We start from the raw sequence: 12,500 nt of genomic DNA on the forward strand, positions 1-12,500 counted from the left end.
CACTGTCATAGACTCAGCACTGTCACCCACAGACTCAGCACTGTCACCCACAGACTCAGCACTGCCACAGACTCAGCACTGTCACCCACAGACTCAGCACTGTCACCCACAGACTCAGCACTGCCACAGACTCAGCACTGTCACCCACAGACTCAGCACTGTCACCCACAGACTCAGCACTGTCATAGACTCAGCACTGTCACCCACAGACTCAGCACTACACCACAGACTCAGCACTGTCACCCACAGACTCAGCACTGCCACAGACTCAGCACTGTCACCCACAGACTCAGCACTGCCATAGACTCAGCACTGTCACCCACAGACTCAGCACTGCCACAGACTCAGCACTGTCACCCACAGACTCAGCACTGCCATAGACTCAGCACTGTCACCCACAGACTCAGCACTGTCACCCACAGACTCAGCACTGTCATAGACTCAGCACTGCCACCCATAGACTCAGCACTACACCACAGACTCAGCACTGCCATAGACTCAGCACTGTCACTCATAGACTCAGCAATACTCCACCACACAGACTCAGCACTGTCATAGACTCAGCACTACACCACAGACTCAGCACTGTCACTCATAGACTCAGCACTGTCACTCATAGACTCAGCACTACACCATAGACTCAGCACTACACCATAGACTTAGCAACACTACCCCATAGACTCAGCACTGTCACCCATAGACTCAGCACTGTCACTCATAGACTCAGCACTGTCACCCATAGACTCAGCACTGTCACCCATAGACTCAGCACTGTCACCCATAGACTCAGCACTGTCACCCACAGACTCAGCACTGTCACCCATAGACTCAGCACTGTCACCCATAGACTCAGCACTGTCACCCATAGACTCAGCACTGTCACCCATAGACTCAGCACTGCCACCCATAGACTCAGCACTGTCACCCACAGACTCAGCACTGTCACCCACAGACTCAGCACTGCCATAGACTCAGCACTGTCACCCACAGACTCAGCACTGTCATAGACTCAGCACTGCCACCCATAGACTCAGCACTGTCACCCACAGACTCAGCACTGCCATAGACTCAGCACTGTCACCCACAGACTCAGCACTGTCACCCACAGACTCAGCACTGCCATAGACTCAGCACTGTCACCCACAGACTCAGCACTGTCACCCACAGACTCAGCACTGTCATAGACTCAGCACTGTCACCCACAGACTCAGCACTACACCACAGACTCAGCACTGTCATAGACTCAGCACTGTCACTCATAGACTCAGCACTACACCATAGACTCAGCACTGCCACCCATAGACTCAGCACTGTCACTCATAGACTCAGCACTACACCATAGACTCAGCACTACACCATAGACTCAGTACTACACCATAGACTTAGCAACACTACCCCATAGACTCAGCACTGTCACTCATAGACTCAGCACTGTCACCCATAGACTCAGCACTACACCACAGACTCAGCACTGTCACTCATAGACTCAGCACTGTCACCCATAGACTCAGCACTACACCATAGACTCAGCACTGTCACTCATAGACTCAGCACTGTCACCCATAGACTCAGCACTACACCACAGACTCAGCACTGCCACCCATAGACTCAGCACTACACCACAGACTCAGCACTGTCACCCATAGACTCAGCACTACACCACAGACTCAGCACTGCCATAGACTCAGCACTGTCACTCATAGACTCAGCAACACTCCACCATAGACTCAGCACTGTCACTCATAGACTCAGCACTACACCACAGACTCAGCACTGCCATAGACTCAGCACTGTCACTCATAGACTCAGCACTACACCACAGACTCAGCACTACACCATAGACTCAGCACTACACCATAGACTCAACACTGTCACTCATAGACTCAGCACTGCCATAGACTCAGCACTGCACCACAGACTCAGTACTGTCACTCATAGACTCAGCACTGTCACTCATAGACTCAGCACTGCACCACAGACTCAGTACTGTCACTCATAGACTCAGCACTGCCATAGACTCAGCACTACACCATAGACTCAGCACTGTCACCCATAGACTCAGCACTGTCACCCATAGACTCAGCACTGCATCACAGACTCAGCACTGTCACCCATAGACTCAGCACTGCCATAGACTCAGCACTGCCATAGACTCAGCACTACACCATAGACTCAACACTGCCACCCATAGACTCAGCACTGCATCACAGACTCAGCACTGTCACACATAGACTCAGCAACACTACACCACAGACTCAGCACTACATCACAGACTCAGCACTGTCACTCATAGACTCAGCAACACTACACCACAGACTCAGCACTACATCACAGACTCAGCACTGTCACTCATAGACTCAGCAACACTACACCACAGACTCAGCACTACATCACAGACTCAGCACTGTCACTCATAGACTCAGCAACACTACACCACAGACTCAGCACTGCCATAGACTCAGCACTGTCACTCATAGACTCAGCAACACTACACCACAGACTCAGCACTGTCACTCATAGACTCAGCAACACTACACCACAGACTCAGCACTACATCACAGACTCAGCACTGTCACTCATAGACTCAGCAACACTACACCACAGACTCAGCACTACATCACAGACTCAGCACTGTCACTCATAGACTCAGCAACACTACACCCACAGACTCAGCACTACATCACAGACTCCACTCACCTCCCTCCGTGTCTCCGTACCCGAAGAACTGCAGCAGCTTCAGCAGCAGCTTCTCCTCCAGGTTGACGCTCATCGCCCGCACGCTCACCATGAGTCTCTGGGTCACGGGGGTCACGGGGGGGGGTCACGGGGGGGGGGGGTCACGGGGGGAGGTCACGGAGGGGGGGGGGGGTCACGTGGGTGGTGACGGGGGTCGTCGTGCTGACGTCACCGCCACTTAGTGGCGAATGGCGGTTTTTGTTGTTGTGTCTGCGTGTGTGCACTTGTGTGTGTCTGTGTGTGTGTCTGTGTGTGTCTGTGTCTGTGTGTACGTGTGTGTCTCTGTGTGTGTGTGTGTCTGTGTGTGTGTGTGTCTGTGTGTGTCTGTGTGTACGCGTGTGTCTCTGTGTGTGTGTGTCTGTGTGTATGTGTGTGTCTGTGTGTGTGTCTGCGTGTGTGTACTTGTGTGTGTGTGTCTGTGTGTATGTGTGTGTCTGCGTGTGTGTGTCTGTGCGTGTGTGCCTGCGTGTGTGTGTCTGTGCGTGTGTGCCTGTGTGTGTGTGTCTGCGTGTGTGTGTGTGTGTCTGTGTGTGTCTGTGTGTGTGTGTACGTGTGTCTGTGTGTGTGTCTGTGTGTGTCTGTGCGTGTGTCTGCGTGTGTGTCTGCGTGTGTGTCTGCGTGTGTGTGTGCGTGTGTGTGTCTGTGTGTGTCTGTGTGTGTGTCTGTGTGTGTGTCTGTCTGTGTGTAGTGTAGTAGTGGTAAGCGCCACGCTGCGCTATGAACCCGGCGACCCGAGTTCGATTCCCACTCACGGCCAACACCGGCGACGATTATCTGAACCGGTCCTGGGCCTCCCCTAGGTCGACTCAGCCCCAACAGCCTGTTACAGGCCACACCGTGGATCTTTATTCTCTGTCCTTGTTGAACGACTAAGTGGGTGACTGTGTGAGTGACTGTGTGGGTGACTGGGTGGGTGACTGAGTGAGTGACTGAGTGACTGGGTGAGTGACTGAGTGAGTGACTGGGTGAGTGACTGTGTGGGTGACTGTGTGAGTGACTGGGTGACTGTGTGGGTGAGTGACTGGGTGACTGTGTGGGTGAGTGACTGGGTGAGTGACTGGGTGAGTGACTGAGTGACTGGGTGAGTGACTGGGTGAGTGAGTGACTGTGTGAGTGACTGGGTGGGTGACTGTGTGAGTGACTGGGTGAGTGACTGGGTGAGTGACTGGATGAGTGACTGGGTGAGTGGGTGACTGGGTGAGTGGGTGACTGGGTGAGTGACTGGGTGGGTGGGTGACTGGGTGGGTGACTGGGTGAGTGACTGTGTGGGTGACTGTGTGAGTGACTGGGTGAGTGACTGGGTGGGTGAGTGACTGGGTGAGTGACTGGGTGGGTGAGTGACTGGGTGAGTGACTGGGTGGGTGAGTGACTGGGTGACTGTGTGGGTGAGTGACTGGGTGACTGGGTGGGTGACTGGGTGAGTGACTGGGTGAGTGACTGGGTGAGTGACTGGGTGACTGTGTGGGTGAGTGACTGGGTGACTGTGTGGGTGAGTGACTGGGTGAGTGACTGGGTGAGTGACTGAGTGACTGGGTGAGTGACTGGGTGAGTGAGTGACTGTGTGAGTGACTGGGTGGGTGACTGTGTGAGTGACTGGGTGAGTGACTGGGTGAGTGACTGGATGAGTGACTGGGTGAGTGGGTGACTGGGTGAGTGGGTGACTGGGTGGGTGGGTGACTGGGTGGGTGACTGGGTGAGTGACTGTGTGGGTGACTGTGTGAGTGACTGGGTGAGTGACTGGGTGGGTGAGTGACTGGGTGAGTGACTGGGTGGGTGAGTGACTGGGTGACTGTGTGGGTGAGTGACTGGGTGACTGGGTGGGTGACTGGGTGAGTGACTGGGTGAGTGACTGGGTGAGTGACTGGGTGACTGTGTGGGTGAGTGACTGGGTGACTGTGTGGGTGAGTGACTGGGTGAGTGACTGGGTGAGTGACTGAGTGACTGGGTGAGTGACTGGGTGAGTGAGTGACTGTGTGAGTGACTGGGTGGGTGACTGTGTGAGTGACTGGGTGAGTGACTGGGTGAGTGACTGGATGAGTGACTGGGTGAGTGGGTGACTGGGTGAGTGGGTGACTGGGTGAGTGACTGGGTGGGTGGGTGACTGGGTGGGTGACTGGGTGAGTGACTGTGTGGGTGACTGTGTGGGTGACTGTGTGGGTGACTGTGTGAGTGACTGGGTGAGTGACTAGCTGAGTGACTGAGTGGGTGACTGTGTGAGTGACTGAGTGAGTGACTGGGTGAGTGACTAGCTGAGTGACTGTGTGGGTGACTGGGTGGGTGACTGGGTGAGTGACTGGGTGACTGTGTGGGTGACTACGTGTGTGGGCGGGAGAGTCCACCTTGTAGATGCTGGTGGACGCGTTGTCGCTGGGGAGACGGACGATGCTCAGCTGCACCGCTGGCAGCTCGACCGTGTCGCGGTCGCGCCCGGGCTGCACACTCAGCATGACCTCCCGTACAGCGTCACACTGCTGGTTGTCCACCTGGACCACACACACGCACACTCGCTCGCTTACTCAGCCACTCACCCGCCCGCTCGCCCGCCCGCCCGCTCGCCCGCCCCGCCCGCTCGCCCGCCCGCTCGCCCGCCCGCCCACCCACCCACCCACTCACTCACTCACCCACCCACCCACCCACTCACTCACTCACTCACCCACCCACCCACCCACCCACTCACCCACCCTCCCACCCATACCCACCCACCCTCCCACCCATACCCACCCACCCTCCCACCCATACCCACCCACCCTCCCACCCATACCCACCCACCCTCCCACCCATACCCACCCACCCTCCCACCCATACCCACCCACCCTCCCACCCATACCCACCCACCCTCCCACCCATACCCACCCACCCTCCCACCCATACCCACCCACCCTCCCACCCATACCCACCCACCCTCCCACCCATACCCACCCACCCTCCCACCCATACCCACCCACCCTCCCACCCATACCCACCCACCCTCCCACCCATACCCACCCACCCTCCCACCCATACCCACCCACCCACCCATTCATTCATTAACTCGCCCACCCACCCACTCGCCCGCCCGCCCGCCCGCCCACCCGCCCGCCCACCCACCCACCCACCCACTCACTCACCCACCCACCCACCCACCCACCCACCCACCCACTCACCCACCCTCCCACCCACCACCCACCCACTGACCCATTCTCCCACCTACCCACCCACTCACCCACCCACCCACTTACCCACCCACCCACCCACCCACCCACTTACCCACCCACCCACCTACCTACCTACCTACCTTACCTACCTACCTACCTTACCTACCTACCTACCCACCCCTCACCTGCACGTGAGAGATGCTGCCGTCTAGTGAGTGCTCCCCACTGCTGCTGCGCGTGTAGCGACCAGCGATGCCGCTCAGAGTGGCGAGCACCAACTCCTCGGGCGCCTCGCTCACCAACGACACGGCCACGCCGCTCACCAGGGACACGCTCACCTACACACGCTCACCAGCACACGCTCACCAACGTCACACTCACCTACACACGCTCACCTACACACACTCACCTACACACGCTCCCCTACACACGCTCACCTACACACACTCACCAGCACACGCTCACCAACGACACGGCCACGCCGCTCACCAGGGACACGCTCACCTACACACGCTCACCAGCACACGCTCACCAACGTCACACTCACCTACACACGCTCACCTACACACGCTCACCAGCACATGCTCACCAACGTCACACTCACCTACACACGCTCACCTACACACGCTCACCAGCACACGCTCACCAACGTCACACTCACCTACACACGCTCACCTACACACACTCACCTACACACGCTCCCCTACACACGCTCACCTACACACACTCACCAGCACACGCTCACCAACGACACGGCCACGCCGCTCACCAGGGACACGCTCACCTACACACGCTCACCAGCACACGCTCACCAACGTCACACTCACCTACACACGCTCACCTACACACGCTCACCAGCACATGCTCACCAACGTCACACTCACCTGCACACGCTCACCTACACACGCTCACCTACACACGCTCACCTACACACACTCACCAGCACACACTCACCTACACACGCTCACCAGCACACGCTCACCAACGTCACACTCACCTACACACGCTCACCTACACACGCTCACCAGCACATGCTCACCAACGTCACACTCACCTGCACACGCTCACCTACACACGCTCACCAACGTCACCTACACACACTCACCTACACACACTCACCTACACACGCTCACCTACACACGCTCACCTACACACGCTCACCTACACACGCTCACCTACACACACTCACCTACACACGCTCACCAGCACACACTCACCAGCACACAGGCACAGGTGCCACCCTCACCAGGTAGCCTGGGGCTGGGTGCCGGGGTAAGTGCCACAAGCCCGCGGGGCAGTGAGCGACCGAGAGGCTGGGTGGGTGAGTGGGTGGGTGAGTGGGTGGGTGAGTGGGTGGGTGAGTGGGTGGGTGAGTGGGTGGGTGAGTGAGTGGGTGGGTGAGTGGGTGGGTGGGTGGGTGGGTGAGTGGGTGGGTGAGTGGGTGAGTGGGTGGGTGAGTGGGTGGGTGAGTGGGTGAGTGGGTGGGTGAGTGGGTGGGTGGGTGGGTGAGTGAGTGAGTGGGTGGGTGAGTGAGTGGGTGGGTGAGTGAGTGGGTGGGTGAGTGAGTGGGTGGGTGAGTGAATGAGTGAGTGAGTGAGTGCGTGGGTGGGTGAGTGGGTGGGTGAGTGGGTGGGTGAGTGAGTGGGTAGGTGGGTGAGTGGGTAGGTGAGCGAGTGGGTGGGTGAGTGAGTGGGCGAGTGGGTGGGTGAGTGAGCGGGTGAGTGAGTGAGTGGGTGGGTGAGTGAGTGAGTGGGTGGGTGAGTGAGTGAGTGAGTGGGTGGGTGAGTGAGTGAGTGGGTGGGTGGGTGGGTGAGTGAATGAGTGAGTGAGTGAGTGCGTGGGTGGGTGGGTGAGTGGGTGGGTGAGTGGGTGGGTGAGTGGGTGGGTGAGTGAGTGGGTAGGTGGGTGAGTGGGTAGGTGGGTAGGTGAGCGAGTGGGTGAGTGGGTGGGTGAGTGAATGAGTGGGTGGGTGGGTGAGCGAGTGGGTGAATGGGTGGGTGAGTTAATGAGTGGGTGAGTGAGTGGGTGGGTGGGTGAGTGAGTGAGCGGGTGGGTGAGCACACCTCCAAGTCGCGAAGAGGAGAGGAGGAAGCTGTGGGCTTGGTGTGTGAGGTGGTGGGGGAGGGGGACTCCCTCTGGTCCTGGGATCCATGACCCGGCTTGTGATGAGACATGTCCATCACCTGTGAAGCATCACCCACATAGTCACTCACATAGTCACCCACTCAGTCACATAGTCACTGACCTAGCCACTCACCCACCCACCCACCACTCACCCACCCACCCACCCACTCACCCACCCACCCACTCACCCACTCACCCACCCACTCACCCACCCGCCCACCCACTCACCCACCCACCCACCCACTCACCCACCCATTCACCCACTCACTCACTCACCCACCCACCCACCCACTCACCCACCCACCCACCCACCCACCCACCCACTCACTCACCCACCCACCCACCCACCCACTCACTCACCCACCCACCCGCTCACCCACCCACCCGCTCACCCACCCACCCGCTCACCCACCCACCCGCTCACCCACCCACCCGCTCACCCACCCACCCGCTCACCCACCCACCCGCTCACCCACCCACCCGCCCACCAACCCATCCCCCCCACTCACCCACCCACCCACCTACTCACCCACCCACTCACCCACCCACTCACCCACCCACTCACCCACCCACTCACTCCCTCACCCCCTCACCCACCCACCCACCCACTCACCCACCCACTCACTCACCCACCCACCCACTCACTCACCCACCCACCCACCCACTCACTCACCCACCCACCCACCCACTCACTCACCCACCCACCCACCCACCCACTCACTCACCCCACCCACCCACCCACTCACCCACCCACCCACTCACCCACCCAAATCCACCCACTCACCCACCCACCCACCCACCCACCCACCCACCCACCCACCCACCCACCCACTCACCCACTCACCCACCCACCCACCCACCCACCCACTCACCCACCCACCCACCCACCCACTCACCCACCCACTCACCCACCCACTCACTCACTCACCCACCCACTCACTCACTCACCCACCCACCCACCCACTCACTCACCCACTCACCCACCCACCCACCCACCCACTCACTCACTCACCCACTCACCCACCCACCCACTCACCCACCCACCCACTCACTAACTCACTCACCCACCCACCCACCCACTCACTCACCCACCCACCCACCCACCCACTCACCCACCCACCCACCCACCCACCCACCCACTCACTCACCCACCCACCCACTCACCCACCCACCCACCCACTCACCCACCCAAATCCACCCACTCACTCACTCACCCACCCACCCACCCACCCACCCACCCACCCACCCACCCACCCACCCACTCACCCACTCACCCACTCACCCACCCACCCACCCACCCACCCACTCACCCACCCACCCACCCACCCACTCACCCACCCACTCACCCACCCACTCACTCACTCACCCACCCACTCACTCACTCACCCACCCACCCACCCACTCACTCACCCACTCACCCACCCACCCACCCACTCACTCACTCACCCACTCACCCACCCACCCACTCACCCACCCACCCACTCACTAACTCACTCACCCACCCACTCACTCACCCACCCACTCACTCACCCACCCACCCACCCACCCACCCACCCACCCACCCCCTCACCCACTCACCCACCCACTCACTCACCCACCCACCCACCCACCCACCTACCCACTCACTCACTCACCCACCCACTCACTCACTCACTCACCCACTCACCCACCCACCCACTCACTCACTCACCCACCCACTCACCCACTCACCCACCCACTCACTCACTCACCCACTCACCCACTCACTCACACACTCACTCACTCACTCACACAGACACTCACTCACTCACACACTCACTCACCCACCCACCCACCCACCCACTCACTCACCCACCCACCCACTCACTCACTCACCCACCCACCCACCCACCCACTCACTCACTCACCCACTCACCCACCGACTCACTCACTCACTCACCCATCCACTCACTCACTCACTCACCCACCCACCCACCCACCTGTAGGACACGTGTGGGCCCACTGAGCCTCACACGTACGCTCAGCGCCCCGGACCCGCCCCTCAACTTGCTGTAGCCGAAGGCCTGCGCAGCGTCCACCGGGGAGCCGGGCGGCAGCGGTGGACACCGGGCAGCCGGGCCCAGCACCACCGGGGTGGAGTCACACAGACACTCCACTCCACCCTCCACCTACACACAGACACACACACAGTGACAGTGACACACACAGTCAACAACAACAACAACAACCGCCATTCGCCACTAAGTGGCGGTGACGTCACCACACAGTCACACACAGTGACACACACACAGACACAGTCACACAGACACTCCACCCTCCACCTACACACACACACACAGTGACACACACACACACAGTCACACACAGTGACACACACAGACACACACACACAGAGAGACACAGTGACACAGACACACCTACACACACACACACAGAGACACACACACAGACACAGTCACACAGACACTCCACTCCCCCCTCCACCTACACACACACACAGAAAGAGACACACAGTGACACAGACACACACACACACACAGACACACACACACAGTGACAGAGATACACAGACACACAGACACACAGTGACAGTGACACACACACACAGTGACACACACAGTCACACAGACACACACACACATACACACACACACACAGTCACACAGACACTCCACTCCCCCCTCCACCTACACACAGACACACACACAGACACACACACACAGTTACACACAGTGACAGAGATACACACACAGTCACAACATACACACAGACACACACACAGTTACACACACACAGACACACACACACAGTGACAGAGATACACAGACAGTGACACACACACAGACATAGAGACACACACAGACACAGAGAGAGAGACACACACACACAGACACACACACAGTGACACACAGACACACACACAGTGACACACAGACACACACACAGTGACACACAGACACACACACAGACACACACAGAGACACAGACAGAGACGGGGACACAAAGGAGACAAGGGGACATGGTGGGAGGGTGGATGGGTGGGTGAGTGAGTGAGTGGGTGGGTGAGTGAGTGAGTGAGTGGGTGGGTGGGTGGGTGGGTGAGTGGGTGGGTGAGTGGGTGGGTGAGTGGGTGAGTGAGTGGGAGGGTGGATGGGTGGGTGAGTGAGTGGGTGAGTGAGTGTGTGAGTGGGATAGTGGGTGTGTGAGTGGGATAGTGGGTGGGTGAGTGGGTGGGTGGGTGAGTGAGTGAGTGAGTGGGTGGGTGAGTGGGTGGGTGAGTGGGTGGGTGAGTGGGTGAGTGAGTGGGAGGGTGGATGGGTGGGTGAGTGAGTGTGTGAGTGGGATAGTGGGTGGGTGGGTGAGTGGGTGAGAGGGTGAGTGGGTGAGTGGGTGAGTGAGTGAGTGGGTGAGTGAGTGGGTGGGTGAGTGAGTGGGTGGGTGAGTGCACGTCCACCTCCCCCAAACCCCCCCTCCCCCCGATCACCCTCACCACCCCTCACCGCCCCTCACCACTCCTCACCGCCCCTCACCACCCCTAACCACTCACTCACCACCACCCCTCACTACTCACTCACCACCCCTCACCACTCCTCACCACCCCTCACCACCCCTCACCATCCCTCACCACCCCTCACCACCCCTCACCACCCCTCACCACCCCTCACCACTCACTCACCACCCCCTCACCACCCCTCACCACCCCTCACCACTCACTCACCACCCCTCACCACCCTCACCACCCCTCACCACCCCTCACCACCCCTCACCATCCCTCACCACCCCTCACCACCCCTCACCACTCACTCACCACCCCCTCACCACCCTCACCACCCCTCACCGCCCCTCACCATCCCTCACCACCCCTCACCACCCCCTCACCTCCCCCTCACCACCCCTCACCACCACCCCTCACCACCCCTCACCACCCCTCACCACTCCTCACCGCCCCTCACCATCCCTCACTGCCCCTCACCGCCCCTCACCACCACCCCTCACCGCCCCTCACCACCCCTCACCACCCCTCACCACCCCCTCACCACCCACTCACCACCACCCCTCACCGCCCCTCACCGCTCCTCACCGCCCCTCACCGCCCCTCACCGCCCCTCACCGCCCCTCACCGCCCCTCACCGCCCCTCACCGCCCCTCACCGCCCCTCACCGCCCCTCACCTCCCCTCACCTCCCCTCACCGCCCCTCACCGCCCCTCACCGCCCCTCACCGCCCCTCACCGCCCCTCACCGCCCCTCACCGCCCCTCACCGCCCCTCACCTCCCCTCACCTCCCCTCACCGCCCCTCACCGCCCCTCACCGCCCCTCACCGCCCCTCACCTCCCCTCACCGCCCCTCACCGCCCCTCACCGCCCCTCACCGCCCCTCACCGCCCCTCACCGCCCCTCACCGCCCCTCACCGCCCCTCACCGCCCCTCACCGCCCCTCACCGCCCCTCACCGCCCCTCACCGCCCCTCACCGCCCCTCACCGCCCCTCACCGCCCCTCACCGCCCCTCACCGCCCCTCACCGCCCC

General features: G+C 60.2%; 1 protein-coding gene across 1 annotated transcript in view; it reads right to left on the minus strand.

Moving 5' to 3' along the window:
- Positions 1 to 12,500, minus strand: part of LOC144955247 (intermembrane lipid transfer protein VPS13D-like) — a gene marked incomplete at its 5' end in the record, with an annotated part of 49,403 nt that overhangs the window by 12,993 nt on the left and 23,910 nt on the right. The window contains 5 exon segments of the mRNA XM_078885529.1: positions 2,698 to 2,794; positions 5,076 to 5,219; positions 6,056 to 6,208; positions 7,934 to 8,053; positions 9,953 to 10,141. Coding sequence (XP_078741655.1) covers positions 2,698 to 2,794; positions 5,076 to 5,219; positions 6,056 to 6,208; positions 7,934 to 8,053; positions 9,953 to 10,141 — 703 coding nt within the window.

This window comes from Lampetra fluviatilis, unplaced genomic scaffold (genome assembly GCF_964198595.1).
Source record: "Lampetra fluviatilis unplaced genomic scaffold, kcLamFluv1.1 SCAFFOLD_334, whole genome shotgun sequence".
NCBI classification, from domain to species: domain Eukaryota; kingdom Metazoa; phylum Chordata; class Hyperoartia; order Petromyzontiformes; family Petromyzontidae; genus Lampetra; species Lampetra fluviatilis.